Raw genomic sequence first — 16,947 nt, 5'->3', positions numbered from 1 at the left:
TAGCTTCGGGATGAATATTTTCAGGTTACGCTCCACGGCAACCCGGAAGTAACGGAGTGTGTTACTTCCGGGTTTTGCCTCTTGCACATGCGCAGACGCTCAAAATGACATCATGTGCGGAAGCGGTGAAATATGGCACGCACAAACGCGCAGTCACGTCTTACGTTTACTTCAGGATGCAAACGGGGCTCCGGAATGGATCCCATTGGTATCCAGAGGTACCACTGTAACTATATCTGCCGGGCCTTCTACCACTCCTCTATCCCACAGTTACTTACCAGGGTTATTGGTAAGTTAAAGGTAGAAAGGGCATAAGTGATATTAAATGGTGGCAATGTGGTACCATTGGTTCAGGCAAACCACTGGAGTGGAACCCCCCCCCCCCAAAAAAAAAAACCCCCACACATATTGTGTGCTGACTCCGTGTAGAGTACAAATTCCCTTCTTGTTGGCCCTACAATAACACTATCCATGCTGGGTTTACAGGGCCTGATTATCTTCGGAATAACTGATTTCTTCTTTATAGGTCAGTGCACCTTTTGTATCCCTAATAAGGCTGATCAGGAAATAGCATGTTCTACAGAAGCAAGAGTGAGACATGGAAAATGATGGTTGTTCAGTCAGCTAAGACCAAACAAATCACCCAGTGTGGGGGCTCACAGCTGCTTCGCTTGTGAGATGGAAATGCATGTTAGAGGCAGCCTTCGGGAAATAAATCGTAAGCGTATGCCTGGCATTTTCAAAATAGGGGAGATTTTAAAAGGAAGGAAAGATCATCACACTGATTTTATGTCAAATCTTGCATGCAGAGAAGGGGGAGGTATGATAAAAAGCCAAATCAAACATTACATGCAAAAGGCTGCCTGTCCTAGGGACAAGCAATTTCAGGTACAGAGGTTTGGAATTGAGAAGAGGTGAGAGGAGATGGAAAGCGGCAAATGGGGAAAGACTGATGCACCCCTCTTCACCTCTCTGCCCTCTATTTATCCCCCCAAATTGCCCTTCCTGAAGCCATTTTTCTGTAGAAGAAGTAGCACTTGTGTGTAATGTATAACGTGGCACAAAATATATCCAGTAAAAATTAACAGGAAAATCATCCATTGTTGGTGTTGCTGCTTCAGTGTTCATCACTTCGCTAGCAGTGATTATCATGAATGCTTGTTAGACAGCATTGCATATACGGTTTACTTGATGAGTTAACATCCAAGGAAAAGTGAACCGTTTTACTGTTTCTAATTGAGTCACCCTGTCGAAGGATTATTGGCAGGCTGTAAACAAACAAACAAAAAAGCAAACAAAACAACTTTGCTTTTAACATTGCTTTACTCCATTGTTCTTCCCCCCACCCCCTTCCCTTTTCTGCTTTAGTAAACGTGCACCTTAGTGATTAAAGCAGTCTTGGAAGCAGAGACGGCACACTCACAACAAATGTTTTCACTCCTACACAACTGGTTTATTCAACCAGTCTTGAATAAAAAGAAAACTCACTAATACCATCCCCTCTTGGAATATATTGGTACAATAACTGTTTTCACTACTCAGTAAGATAGTGTTTTAGATCTTGAACAAACAAACCATAAATTTCCAAAGACACAAGTGAAAAATGGGTCCAGGACAGGAAAACAGCTTTAAATAAAAAATAAAGACCAGGCTCAGGGCGGCTAACACTGAATATAAATACAGTAAAAACAAAAACAAAACAAAAACAGTTGATTAAAATATAAGTTAGAATACAGTTTAAAATGCAGCGAAACCAGAGCAGCGCATGGAAACGCTGTTTACCTTGCCGCCAGAGTGGTACCAATTTATCTACTTTCACTGGTGTGCTTTCGAACTGTTAGGTTGGCGGGAGCTAGGACTGAGCAACGGGAGCTCACCCCGTCACTGGGGATTCGAACCGCCAACCTTCCGACCAGCAAGCCCTAGGCTTAGTAGTTTAGACCACAGCACCACCCACGTCCCTAATATAAGCCACCTTATATAGCAATAAAAACTATTAGATCCAGAGACTATCAAACAATCACAGATTTTAGGAGATGACATTCCGTATCTCACAGGATAATCCACAGAATGATTTTGCACTCCTCTTTTTTGCCCTCTTATTACTAAAGCATGGTAGTTGCTTTAGTTTTCAAGTTATGAATGTATATGGTTCTTGACATGCAGAGAACATGGGTATTTCCTTTCTGTCTTTTAGGGAAATGCTATTTTGCCCACTTCCTACTAGCCCATATTTCTAGAATAGTCAGGATTGCTCCTATATAAGCAGGTGCAGGATTTCAGCATTAGACATTGCAGCAAATGGCACCTCCAGGAGGCAAGGATGTCCAGTGGGAAAAGTGTGGAGGGAAAATAAGGAGGGATCCCTGTAGCTGCTATTTCTAAACAAATCTAGGAGAACCTATCCCATGACAAATGAATGCTCAGGACCTTAGTGCTCTTTTGGTGGAAATAACCAAGCAAAGGGCTCATCTCTAAGCAGATAGCACTCTACAGAGCATTACGCCTATATGAGCAATGGTTTTAGATTAAGATCCTAAATTGTATAAAGGCTCTATTTGGACGCAAACCAGCATGTTTTCATTGTTACAGCAACCAGTGAGACTGTATGCTTCAGGAAATGTTTGAGCTTTGAAATGGGAAACTTGATTAAATTTAGTCCACCTTGCTTGGTGGTGTATTAGATACTCACCCTTCTCCTCCACTATGCACCTCTTGTAATGTGCAACATAGCTGGATGCACTGTGCATGTGCAATGGCCCAGTCCATATCTTCTCCTTTTTCTTCCTTTTTTGAAAGTTGTATGAACCGGTCCTGTGTACTGTATATGGTGATATGTGCAAAACCAGTGCATGACTTACTGGAGGTATGTGGTGAAATGCAAGTTTATTTGTAGGAATAAAGTCCACAACCCAGTAATGTATGAACTGTGCTTTCTTCTCGGTCTGATCCTGACCTGTTTTAAGCAGATGTGTGCACTTATTCCAAATCAAGTTACCACTGCGTGAACTACATTAGTGTATTTCCTCAAGAATTCATATTTAAAGTCTCCAGCTCTTTTATCTTAGTTGGACCATTTTCTTCTGGAGTGAAAAAAAGAGTTCTTTTGAACTAGGAAAGCCCATCCCTAGCAAGCTTTCAAAGCATATATAACGTTGAGGATTGTCTTTCTCCTTTTGTCTTATTTAGGATCTATGTTTACACTGAAAGTGCAAGTCAACGACATCATCAGCCATCAATATTTAAGCCAAGCGACTGTGGAAGTGTTTGTCAATTACACAAAAACAAATTCCACGCTGACTGGAAATAATGGAGCAGTATTGATACAAGTTCCCTATCAACTAGGTCTAAGTTTAACTATTGCATCTTATAAAGATGGTTATATGTTAACACCTTTGCCTTGGAAGACTGGAAGAATGCCAAGTGAGTAAGCCTCTTTTAAAATCCTATTATTAAACTGAATGCACTTGAACTTTCTTCCTTCTTTTTGGTAATCCATCTAATTTTCATCAAATGAATGTGACTTAATGAAGTCACACAAAGTATATTGTGCTGAATGCAACTGCAAAGGTAAATGCCGCCGTCTTGAAAGAGTTATAAAATATATATGAAATGCTTCCATGAAAATATTGTAATTAATGCAGGTCTGCCCCAAATATTGAATACAGATTATCTTGAAGGAGGCTGAACAGTTTGTGAAACTGGAGCATATTGTCTCAAACGATAATCATGTGTTTTCCTGATGAGTTGGGAATGGCACAATTCTTACCCTGTGCTATAGGTCATAGAATTATAGAGTTGGACCTAAATGTCATCTAGTCCAACCCCGTGCAATGCAGAAATCTCAATTAAAGCATCCTTTTTTAATGCTTCTTCTGTTTTGTTATATTATTTTCCCTCCAAAATACCAAAGCAGAAAGGCTAAAACAAATTCCCAACATAAACTAATGCATAAAAATAACAGCTTGTGCGTAGGCATATAGTTTTGAAACTGATGACTTTAAACAAATCAGATTGCCTCATTATATTCTTAGTGGAGAAACTCTGCTTAGTTTAAACTCTAGTTTTGTTTAAAGTAAGGGTCATAAACCCAGTTTGCACATAGTAAGAAACTCTTGCAAATTTACAGCAGGAAACAAAGGCTTTTGATTTCCTTGTTTCCATGTGAAATACCAGTCCTCTTTTGTATCCATCACTGTGGTGTCCTAAATTTTACCACTCTGCAGAACTGTAAATCTTTTTTCTAGCTTTCTTTTCCAGTACATAAACCTTTGTAGTAATGTATTCCTATTATTTTGTCTTCCCACAGTATATTCATCAGTCACACTCTCACTGTTCCCCCAAAGCCAGGCAAATATATGGTTGTTTGATGATACAATTTTGATTACTGGGAAACTATCTGGTAAGTAACAGCAGTACTAAAGATTTATCTAAGTTTTTATGGAAAGGTAAAAAAACATGTTAAACTGAAAGTACAGCAAGTTGCAGGGACGCGGGTGGCACTGTGGGTTAAACCACAGAGCCTAGGACTTGCCGATCAGAAGGTCAGTGGTTCAAATCCCCACAACGGGGTGAGCTCCCGTTGTTCGGTCCCTGCTCCTGCCAACCTAGCAGTTCGAAAGCACATCAAAGTGCAAGTAGATAAATAGGTACCGCTCCGGTGGGATGATAAACGGTGTTTCTGTGCGCTGCTCTGCTTCTCCAGAAGCGGCTTAGTCATGCCGGCCACATGAGCTGTACACCGGCTCCCTCGGCTAATAAAGCGAGATGAGCGCCGCAATCCCAGAGTTGGCCACAACTGGACCTAATGGTCAGGGGTCCCTTTACCTTTACCCTTACAGCAAGATGCAAAGGAAAGGGGAGGATTGGGACTGTCTGACTTGAAACTGTACTTTGCAGCCAGTTGCCTAGTTTGGATGAAGAAGTGGGTGACCTTGAGAAATAAAATAAATTTTGAATTAGAAGGTTACAATTTAAGGTTTGAATGGCATGGGTATCTGTGGTATGACAAGGTTTATAGTTAGGGAGTTTAAAAATCATTTGTTAGACATACTGTATTGAGAGTCTGGAATAGATAGAAGCCTAGGTTCTATACGAAGATACTTTTATGGGTCTCAACACCCAAATGTAGCATATTACCTGAATGCTCATATAAGATGCACATTGATAAGAGGTGCAAGTGGTTCATGCTTGAACATTAATTTTTGAATGCCAGTTAAAAGTTTTGCCAATCAAAAGTGTTAACTCTTTGAAAGAAGCACTGTGAAATTGCTGGCTTTGAATTCTTCCTCTTTTTCAGATGCCAAATCTCAACCAAGTGTTCAGTTTCCAAAATATTTAATAAAACTTCCTATGAACCACCATATCACAAATGTTACAGCTTACCTTACAGTGCCACAGCAGTTTCTGAAAGTGGACCATTTTCTTTATACAACTGGAATTCTTTTAAATAAGTCAGGTATGTCAGATTTTCCACTACCTTTTGAAGATATACAGCAAGGATCTGAAGACTATCCCTTTAAAACATTAGCGGCATAGGTTTTAGACCCACAGGTTAGGACTTGAAATGTAATACTGTAGCTGAATAACAATTTATCTACCTTGGAAGTGTAAAGAGTCTCTGATTTTTCTCAAAACACCTTGTTAATTGTGTGATCCAACTCGCAAGAACGTTCCCTGAATCGCCCTTGATTCATCTTGTAATTTGGGGTATGCTCAGAGCCAGCACGCACCCCTACATTTGTTGCTGGCAGAGATTTTGTCATCCCCAGCTTGTTGCAAGAGAGGAGGGAAGTTATTTGTCTGCACCTTCTTTGAAACTATAGAAATTTTAAAATCTCCATTTATATTGGCAACAGTGCCATTGTACAAATTCTTACCAACTCAAGATCCCCACATCATTTACAGAAAGAAAAATGTCAATGTAGAATACTGTATTCTAAACAACAACAACAATAAACTTTTATTTATATCCCACCCTCCCCAGCCGAAGTTGGGCTCAGGGCGGCTAACATCAAATGTATAACATTAGTATAAAATCAAACAATAATTAAATTACCTCCTAAAAACAGGTCAAAATCAAATTAAAGTCTAATTAGATGGCTTTCCGCAGGGTTAGGGTTGGGAACACTAAATGCTCATCAGCCCAACTGTTTACGCTGATCTTATATGGGCCTGTGAGAATGCTGGGAGACCTCTTTCATATTTGTTCTTATACAAAAAGAAAAGGGGAGTCAGGTCGAGCCCTGACCTAAGGCCTGGAGGAACAGCTCTGTCTTGCAGGCCCTGCGGAAAGATGTCAAATCCTGCAGGGCCCTGATCTCTTGTGGCAGAGCGTTCCATCAGGCTGGGGCCAAGGCTGAAAAAGCCCTGGCCCTGGCCGAGGCCGAGCCCAGTCTAATCTCTCTAAGGCCTGGGATCTCCAAGGTGTTATTATTTGTAGACCGTAAGGTCCTCCGTAGGCTGTACCAGGAGAGGCGGTCCCGTAGGTACGAAGGTCCTAGTTTTGTTCCTTGTACACTGGAGTGCTCTCACCAAAGTTTCAGTGTATTCTCCCTTGTTTTGTTTTGAATTAAGTCTCTGTGCCACAGCGTGTGGCTTGTATTCCAGACCAGTGCTAAGAGTAAGGTTCCATCAGCCCAAGCTCTTTCCTTGCACAACAGAACCTTCAAGGCATCCCCTAAATCTGTTCTGGATGTTGCTTCCAACCCTTCAGAGCAGATGTGGAGATACCTCTGGGGGCATGCCCCCCCCCCCGGTGGGTGGTTGGAATTCCCCTTGCACTAGTGGGAATCCTTCTCTTAGCCCAATGTAACCCCCCCCCAAAAAAAAATATGATTTCATTATTGAGCTGTATGATAATCATTGATGTTTAAAATAAACAATAAATGGCTGCCTAGTTTTTTTCATTTCTGCCACTGATCACTACTCTTTCAAAGGGTATTTGAACACACTGAGACACACAGGGATTAATAATGTATGCCTACACCTTTTGCAGCTGACGAATCAGCTTTCATTTCCCCCCCTTGATCCTCCTGAAATCTCTCTGATGTGTTTCTTTTTAAATTATTTATGGGGTCCTGCAAAAAAAAAACAAACATCCAGCTTTTATCCTAGGGGCAGGTGGAAGTTAATTGATACATGATATTTGACAGTTTTCTTGCGACCCACATCTAACAGTGTGCACATTTTGAGAAAGATTCGGATACTTAATTCTGTTCTTGAGCCTTTCTCTCTCTCCTTCTGCAAGCTGTGCCAAGATGAGTCATTTGTGCACAGGTCTGTTAAGCTTGTAGAAATGGAGAGTGACAAATGTGACAATGTGTAATATTACACCATGCATCTGGAAGGTTTTCACAACATTTTGACTGGGCATAGAAATTAGAATTCTTATGGTTAAATGCAGAAGACTTGAATATATATATATATATATATATATATTAAGCTAATGAATATTTTAGTTGATACAGTTAATATTTTAAGATGTTTTAAGTATTCAGATGCTGCAGGGAAACATGCATATTAATTAATTGCTGTTTTTCTTTCTTTCTTTTACATGATAGTGTTCTGATTCAGTTTCCCTCTGCATATTTATAAGTAGATCCCATGTTTATAAACTGAATGTCAGAAAGCTTAGATTAGGAAAGGGGTTGGTTAATGCTCAGCCTCTCAGATTAATGTGTGTTTGTTCTGAGCTAACCGAGTTACATTGATTCATCCATTCCACGGTTGCTGTTGTTTGCCAAAGTGGAAAAGCACTTTACTATCCACACATCTTCGAAATTCATTTTGAACTGATCTTTTGTAGGTCCCTGAGTATCATGCTTAGTGGATTTGCTTCTGAATTTTGTTTGCCCTGCTACCGATTGTACACTTACCCTACTCTATGTGCTCAGATGCATAAACCATAGTACAGATACCATACTGCATTTTGTAGAGGGATGGTGACAATTCTGCCACCTGCAAAATAGATTTTTCGCCTTAGATCTTTGCAATCCTGAAGCACAGTCGCCCATCAAAAGGGTAGGAAACATTTGGCCCTCCAGATGTTGTGGAACTTCAACTCCTATCATGCCTGGCCACTGGCTATGTTTACTGGACTGATGGGAGTTGTAGTTCAGCAACATGAGCTAGGTCAGGCTTCCTCAAACTTGGCTCTCCAGATGTTTTGAGACTTCAATTCCCATCATCCCTGACCACTGGTCCTGCTAGCTAGGGATCATGGGAGTTGTAGGCCACAAACATCTGGAGCGCCGAGTTAGATGAGCTAGATGAACCAGTAATCTGGCAGTTTCTTAATAAGGGCTACTCCATACTATTTAAGTGCTGTCATAGTATTAAATAATTAAGACTAAATATAGAAAGGGACGCGGGTGGCGCTGTGGGTAAAAGCCTCAGCGCCTAGGGCTTGCCGATCGAAAGGTTGGCGGTTCGAATCCCCGCGGCGGGGTGCGCTCCCGTTGCTCGGTCCCAGCGCCTGCCAACCTAGCAGTTCGAAAGCACCTCCGGGTGCAAGTAGATAAATAGGGACCGCTTACCAGCGGGAAGGTAAACAGCGTTTCCGTGTGCAGCTCTGGCTCGCCAGAGCAGCGATGTCACACTGGCCACATGACCCGGAAGTGTCTTCGGACAGCGCTGGCCCCTGGCCTCTTGAGTGAGATGGGCGCACAACCCCAGAGTCTGGCAAGACTGGCCCGTACGGGCAGGGGTACCTTTACCTTTACCTTAGTGGTTTATTTCTGTACTGCCTCCACTACTAATGGCTATTGAAATCTAGCGTGTGTAGAGACATATTTTCCTAATTATTTTTTTATTACTGTGGTGGTGATGGGTCTAGGTCCATTCTGTATCAGTAGCCAGATAATCAAAAAGTATAATGGAGAAGAGGGAAATGTTTGCTTCTGCAAACTAGTCTGGCTGCTGGGTGGAATACTGATTTGCTCCTTTTGAAAAGATTTTGAGATTTTGGAGATGCTGGCTAGAATGTTCACTGAAATATTCTTCCCAATAAATTACTGTGAAATGGTATTTTTTAGAGGGCCAATATATGTTAATTTGGAAATGCATTAATATCCATCTTTCTCCAGTTTAATAATAAAAAGCAGACAGTTTAAACAGCTGTACATATATGTAGAATAAGCCTTTGGTTTGCATATTGGAAATTCCAAAAATGTTATGACTACATACCTTTTGTGGTTCCAGATGACTAATTTGGAACATCCAACACCACACTGAAAATGAAATAAAATCATCTCCTTGTTTATATGTTTAGGTTTCAAAAGTATTGAATTAACTCCTCTTGCTGCAATATGTGTAAACCTGTTTTCGGCTGGGAAAGAACTGGACGTAGATGGTCCCATTCAGATAACATTGCCTCTCCTACCTACTAGTGCTGTCAAAGCAGGAGATCCTATCCCAGCATGGACCTTTGACATGAAAACTGGTGAGTGTGTTCTCTGTTCTGCATTAGCACAGGGCTGAAGCTGTGTAGCTTTAGGATTTTCACTTAGTCAAAGACAAAGAGACCACATGGTCATTGGGCCTTGCCAGAAGCTAACAAGTAGGCTGCCATCAACCTCAGGTAGGTGTTCTTTCCAGGGATCCAAATACTTAAAAGCAGGAAGCAAAGTTAACAATTAGCTTACCTACCCCACCTGGAGACTAAAGTAGCTTGACTTTCTCCGTCAGGTCCCACTCATACATAGCAGGAACCTAATGACTAGGCACGTGAGAGCTTGGATTAACCCTGACAGTTTTTTGTGTGTGTTTTTTAATTAAGTATGTCTTTAAGAGTACCTGAAAAATGCAAATTGGCATAACTCATAGTACATGCTGTTTCTACACTCTGACATCTTGTTCGGTTACATGGAGATCTTTGATGTGCACTTGGAACTTTTGAACAGGAAAGGTCTTAGCTGTTTTAGTGTTTGAAGACAGCTCCACATGAATGATAGGAGCTGGAGTCCGGCAATAGAAGAGGGTCACAGATTCCCCATTCATGCAGCTGGAAGCATCACTGGCACATCTGACCACTAGAGTTTTGGACAGGGCTTATTGTGCTTTGATTTAAAGGCATCTTGCCCTTCTAAAAGAAAGCCTTTCTTTCTCCCAGGTGCCTGGGTGAATCGCGGGTTGGGCATGGTGAAGGATGCACAGGATCATCTTGTATGGACATACAGTGCTCCAAGTCTTGGTTACTGGATAGCAGCTCCACTGCCTGGAACCAGAGGTATACCATGGAAATGTGAAATCAGTGAATGGAACTTAGCTGTTGTAGTTAGCAGGAGAATAATTATGTGCAAGTTGGCGGCCAGAACATGGGACAGGGAAGAATGCCCCCTTCCCAACTTTAATAGGAATCATAGGCTTTGTTCCCTGGTCTAGTGGAAATATAAGTACGATTCACAGGTTACTTGGTTGTAGGGCATCTCTGTGTAGTAATGATCAACTTTTTAGCCCTGCCCTCAAACCTTGCACCTTTGTCATCCAGTAACTGTGTGGTTGTGTGAGAAGAAAGGCCAGCATGCAAGCTCCTCCCTGCAAATGGGCCTCATGCAATAAAGTGCCTTAACCACACTGCATCCCCTACTTGGGAGCATGAGCTTGCCCACTGGGGTTTTCTTCTCACACAACCATGTGTAACGTGATTACTGAAAGAGATAGATTTAGAGGCAAGGCTAAAACAAGGCCTCATACTGAAGCCATACACACAAACTGTCGGAGCCTCTGCTACGACTGAGCTACTCCTCCGGTCGAGTCCTTTGGAATCGCCTCCAATGATGATTAACGACCTGAGCCTCTGATAAGGCTCCAGGCATGTTCCCTCATTACGCAAAGTATCCAGCAGCAGGGAAGGAGCCGAGAAATATGAGCTACATTGCAAAGTTTTATTTCTAACTATGCAGACAGAAAAGAAATAAACATGCTCTCTCTGTGAGAGCAGAGAGACAACTGAAAAAGGAACAGGAAACAGTAACATCACATCCATCTCCTGTCTTCCATGAGACTTCCAACAGCCTGGAATCTCTGGAATGCAAAACAGAGTCTTGTGACTCCCAAGCACTGCACAGTGGCAACACAAAGAAACCAACACGAACAATATGCAAACAGGGCTATATTATTTAAGGCATGAAAAATACTCATAAGAAAAAAGGCATCCCAGCCCAGCATTTCAGGTGTCTTGACTGAGGCAGGATTCCCATCAATATTGTTTGAATGTGTGTGTATATATATATGTATATATAGGCACTGCTTAATGCCAAAACATGGATCTAAGCTGTGGACATCATCTCTGTCCATGTGAGCCACCCCTGTGTTCATGAGAACAAAAATCAGCAGCACACCCAGTGACACAATGTTAAGGAAAAACAGAGTAAACAAATGATGGGAAGACACCATATATTGTTGGATCCAGTTTGGCCACACAAGGAATCACCTTCTTTTTCTCTCCCTTTTTAATGGTTATAAATTTAGACTCCATCATTGCCTCGGTCACTAAGGATATAACTGCATACCACACAGTGTTCCTTACAGCCATATTGGGAGGCACCATCGTCATTATCATTGGGTTCTTTGCAGTTCTCCTTTGCTACTGCAGGTAAGTAACAAGATTATAGTGATGTGCAGTTATGACACAGTGTATTCATGTGTTTCATCCTTTGTCGATTGGAGTCTTGGAATGATGGCTCAGTCTTGTTTTGAAAAGGTATTTGAGGTATGGCCTCTGCAGTCCTCTGTTCAGCCACTCTGAGAACAGCCTGCTGGACTAGATAGGACATTGGCCTGATCCAGCTATTTTTATGTTCTTATGTTCATGCAGTCATATGTGTAGAAGATTCTAGCTCTAGGACTCTGTACTACTCTTCCCTGTTTTCTAAGCAACATTTATAAATAGAATAAAGGTACTGTATGCAGATAACCTATAAGGGTGTGTAATTCTTGTGTCATTTGACACAAAATGGATGTGTTACATATCTAGGCTACTCTCCTGAACAGGTAGCTTAAATCCCATTGATGTCAGCCTAACTGCAGTCAGGATTTCAGCTGGTGGGCAAGGTAGAGCTTTAACATTATTGGTTCCCCACTTTTTTTCTTAGGGATACATGTGGTCAGTCAAAAAAGAGGAGGAGAAATATGACAAAAAGGGACATCTCCAAAAAGGACCAGACAACATCAACAACTCACATAAATCACCTTGGCATTTCCAAGGGATCACTGAAGCCAGATGACAAGTCTCAGTTGTATTCAGCCACATTATCCTCTTATAGTCCCCAGAGAGGGGCTTCAGCTGAAGGGGAGGAGAGGAAAGGCTGCGACAGTTTCAAAATCTACACAGAAGGTATTTCATACCAGTTCTCCAGCAAAAATTCTCACTGTAGCTCACCCCAGTCCTTGGAACCTAGCATAGGAGTGAGGCATTTACAGCCAGCAAAACATATTGGTGGCAGCATTTCTCCTGCTAGAGACTTGCAAGAACGGAACCACTACCTCTCGATGAATGAGGAAATATATGGTCTCACTCCCCTCCCAGAGCAACTGGTACATCTTTATAGCCAACCTATTGCCATCCTTCAAACATCTGACCTTTTCCATTCTCCAGAGCAGCTGCATGCTGCCAAGTCTGCCACTTTGCCAAGGAAAGGGCAATTAGTCTATAGCCCAATGATGGAGCCAATGAGTCGGGAAAGTTATACCCAGACATTACCCAAGATGCCCATGCACTCTCACCTCCAGGTGCCAACCTCCAGAGATGAATCAGCTGCATTAGATAGTCAACAAGGCTTATCTCCTCAAGCTGCAAATTGGGGGCGCTACACCAATAGCTTGCTGGAGTCAGTTTCTGTTCCAGGGACGCTAAATGAAGCTGTGGTCATGACACCATTTTCATCGGAACTTCAAGGCATTTCAGAGCAAACCTTGCTGGAGCTTTCAAAAGGAAAACAATCTCCGCATCCACGGGCATGGTTTGTTTCATTGGATGGCAAGCCAATAGCTCAGGTGAGGCATTCATTCATAGACCTCAAGAAGGGCAGGAAGACTGAGAGTAATGATACTAGCTTGGACTCTGGGGTGGACATGAATGAGCATAATCCCAGTCGGAAACTGGAGAGGGAGAAAACCTTCATCAAAAGCATGCAACATTCTAAGGTCCTTTACCTGGAAGACTTGGATCTCAGTAGTAGTGAAAGTGGAACCACAGCTTGTACCCCCGAAGATCAGACTGTGAAGCACATGCCAGATGGAGGGACTGATCCAGTCATAGAGCAGCACACACAAGAGGTGCCTAAGAAGAAAGAAACGGAAGACCATGAGGCTAGCCCTCCTCCAGCTAAGAAACGGGGAAAGCCACCTCTAACTAAAAGAGACAGCAAGACCAATATCTGGAAGAAGAGAGAAGAGAAGCCACTTATTCCAATAAATTAAAATTAGTTATGTCTGCATTTTGGTCTGTCTGGTGTCCCCTTGGCTCTTTGTGTCTTATTTGTAAACTTAAATGTTCAGTTTATAAGAGACAGCCAGAATCTGGTAACATTCCATTTCTCAATTCGTAGAGAAGGTTACACCTTCCTAAGAGTGCAAACCAGCTCTTCTTGCTTTTCAGCAATTACTTGAACAAAGCTTCTGGTTTTTAAAATGTGCTGGGATACATCTGTTGGGGTGCGCACACATACTGCAGAAGAAGCCCAAATGCAACCTTCATTGTGTGCTCTGGAATCAGACATTTGACAAGGAAGAAGCACTGCTTGGTTGCATCGTCATAGGGAAGAGGCACACAGTGAGTGAACAACAAGATTTTATTTTTAACAAATCAGTGTCTGATATGGTTATTTTACCATACAATGTTTGATGTAGATGTCCTGCAAGGCAGTGAGATAAAAGCTGCCGTTTTTCATCTAAAATGCAAGATCAGAACCTTTTTTGATACCTTGTATAACATTCCACCGCATTGTTCTCTGTATATACTTGGGGCAAAAATAATAATTCAGGGACTTGTTATCCAAATGGTATTTCAAGTATGCGGACTTCTGCTTTTCATGTGCTGCTCCAGTATGTATTGAGCCAAATTGTGCTCCATTCTTAGAATAACTAGGTTTGTACATTAGGGCAGAATGTGCCCCTCAGTGTCCAAGATAAATATTATTTCGAACTTAGCCAAAATGATGGCTTTGTAGAAGACATTTCTTCCAGAAACAACCCCATGCTACTGAATAGCCTTAAAAGAGATAGAGACAGAGTAGTACTTAAGCAATTTGATGATGTGCCTCCTTTTTTTGCTGTAGTCCCAGTCTTGCAAGTCCATTGTGCCGCTTGAAAAGAGCCATTTGAAATCTCTTGGACTTCCTATCTGAATAAACTTACCCATATATTTAGCCAATGTCTTTCTTGCATGGGAAAATTGGCCTTGTAGGGCCAGTCCAGAACAGTCTTTGTATTAAGCAAATTCTCCAGTCTGAAAGCAAGCCTTTCAAAATGATAAAGTGAAGGGGAAAGGACCATATGGTGCAGTGAGTTCTTAAAATTGGGTAATACTCCTTTCTAAAGTCCTGGAGGGCCAGGGCCAACCAGCATAGTCCCTATGAGTTCAATGGCCCAATGATCTGTCTCTGTTAGGCAGCCTCCTATGATTGAGAGTTCTCTTATTCCAGAAAACAGATCGGAAGAGAACCTGTATTGAACTTGCTTGGTTCTGCTCTGTTTCTGTGGAAAATAACAAACACTGCAGCCCTAAACACATCTAGTAAATCCAGTTAATTTCTGCGGAAGGTACTTCCAAGTAGAAATGTCCAGGTTCAAAGCCTAAAGGTCTTAAGACTCATCCGAGATCAGGAGTGAAAGCAAGCATTCTCCCTGTATAGTGAGGCTAGCTTCCTTCCACTTACGCAGTGCAAACAATATGCCAGTGTACTTACGTAGAAGCTAGTATGACTTTTATTCTCCCATATTTCAGATGGGCTGTGTTTCTTAAAACATAGCATGAAAGTTTCTTCTCTTGGTGTATTTTAAAATCATTGTGTTTTGTTATTTTTTAAAATGGTTCTGGGAAGCCAGAGCGGGTGATACCACAGGAACTAACTGATCAGCATTCTCCTGAGCTCACTCCTAGCTCACCATTCACAGTATATTTGTCTGTATGCACCCTAAGTGTATCCTAACCTAATTTGTGTACTAGGAACACATTTCAGCACTACCTGTTGGTGTTTCTGAATATGAAGAAGGTAAACTGTGGCTCTGGCCTATAGGACAACAGCCATCCTTGGAGTAGAATTTATTGTAAAGTTAGGGGGGGTACCAAAAGAAATGATTGCATGAAATGTAACTAAGAAAATATATACAGGAAAGAAGTACATAGAAAAAATGCATGTCAGAGAGGATAGGCTGAACATTTTCAGATTTCTTAAGTTTTCTACGCACATGGAATACCCAAACATGTGACCACCACACAACCTGCACTCTGTTGGCACTGTTCAGAAAAAGCTACCACTTATATATCAATTAACTCTGTCACTGATTTTGGAGTATGCACAAAAAAATTAAGAGCAAGATAATGTCAACCTTATCCTAAGCACATTTTCTCAGAAAAATTATTCTAAGTAACTTAAATGGAATTTATATCCAAGTAATATTAGGATTACAGCCTTATAAAATATTAATGTTTTTCCTCAAATTCTATGACATTTACACTTGTTGGGTTTAGTTGTACTGAACTTTCTAAACATTTGGAATATTAAAATATTTTAAAACTTATTTTAACTTTTTCTTTTTTATCTTTTGAAAAACATTAAAAGCATTATTGCTGGTAAGCCTCTGAAGCCATCCCACCCCTTTCAAATAAAGCATTTCATAATCAAGATTTCTGAAGCAATTCTGATAATTCTTAGCATTTTTGAAATTTTATATCAATTCGTTTTACCAACTGAAATTTAAAGTAACCTTGCAGATAATAAAAGACTTGTCAAATATTTGTACATTTTCCACTTGCTAATACACTGTTCTTCTACTTTAAAGCACAATAGTTTATTGTACTTCAACAAATGCGGTGTCTTTGTAAAAAATGAGTATTTTTACATATAAGCTGTTCTGTTGGAAAGTTTTTCTGTTCTTTGTATGCCAAGACTGCAGTCCTACACATGGTTCCTCAGTAGTAAGTCCTATTTAGTTCAAGAAAACTTACACTTGGGTAAGTGTACATAAGATGGTTGCCTAAGAGCATGAATTGAATCAGGAACCCAGTTCTGTGAGCTACAATTATTGGGAACAGAGTCTGAAACCAGACATGAGAGTTGTGTGGCTGCCACTGAAAGGAGTCCTTGATACAGGAGTACTGATCCTGCCTACTGTAGCCCCAGCTGTCCTTGCTTTTTCTGCCTCACCAATAAGAGCAAGTGCCCTTTTTCAGCTGATGCTCTTCAAAAGTAACTGCCTTGTATTGTTTCCTCCACTCTCAGCAACTGCATGAACTACCATTTAGTGGATGTAACATGGGAGGAAAGAAGGACTCAACATGCAGAGCTGTTTTCAGCATTGAGCCACACAGCATCTCAGAAGACTAGTTCCAGCCTGAGTGTTCCCAAGCCAATACTGGTCATCACTTATAAGCTGTAAATACTGAGAACAAGCAGTCCACTGCCACTTGTTAATTCTTTGAGACAGTTAGAATTCTATTTAATTCTCATTTCAATTTCATGACCTTCTGTAGCTCAATCTTTTTTAAAAAAATGATCTCCATTTTTCTATTCTGTCAGGGGTGGCATATCATGTTTGTGTAACTGCTATGGTACTAATGATCTATTGCTACAGTGTATCTTAAAATTTATAAGATGTGAAAAGAGTTCATGCAATATAATAAAAATATTTTAAAAACTTGCAAATATAGCCTTTGTGATTCTTGGTCCTTTAAAAAACAATTCCTGGACTCGCATGATAATGCATCACTGTTATTTCACTAGC

General features: G+C 41.1%; 1 protein-coding gene across 1 annotated transcript in view; it reads left to right on the top strand.

The window, feature by feature from the left end:
* FAM171B (family with sequence similarity 171 member B) overlaps positions 1-16,868 on the top strand; it is a 30,504-nt gene extending 13,636 nt beyond the window's left edge. The window contains exons 2-8 of the mRNA XM_083707275.1: positions 3,190-3,423; positions 4,310-4,402; positions 5,300-5,458; positions 9,272-9,442; positions 10,112-10,228; positions 11,473-11,596; positions 12,096-16,868. Of these exons, the coding sequence (XP_083563401.1) occupies positions 3,190-3,423; positions 4,310-4,402; positions 5,300-5,458; positions 9,272-9,442; positions 10,112-10,228; positions 11,473-11,596; positions 12,096-13,422 (2,225 nt within the window). The 3' untranslated portion in view covers positions 13,423-16,868. The remainder of the gene's footprint in view (positions 1-3,189; positions 3,424-4,309; positions 4,403-5,299; positions 5,459-9,271; positions 9,443-10,111; positions 10,229-11,472; positions 11,597-12,095) is intronic.
* Positions 16,869-16,947: the final 79 nt, after the last annotated feature.

Source organism: Podarcis gaigeae, assembly GCF_964106915.1.
Source record: "Podarcis gaigeae genome assembly, chromosome: 1".
NCBI lineage: Eukaryota > Metazoa > Chordata > Lepidosauria > Squamata > Lacertidae > Podarcis > Podarcis gaigeae.
The sequence above is the reverse complement of the archived record's forward strand: the minus strand, read 5'-3'. Positions and strand labels throughout refer to the sequence as shown.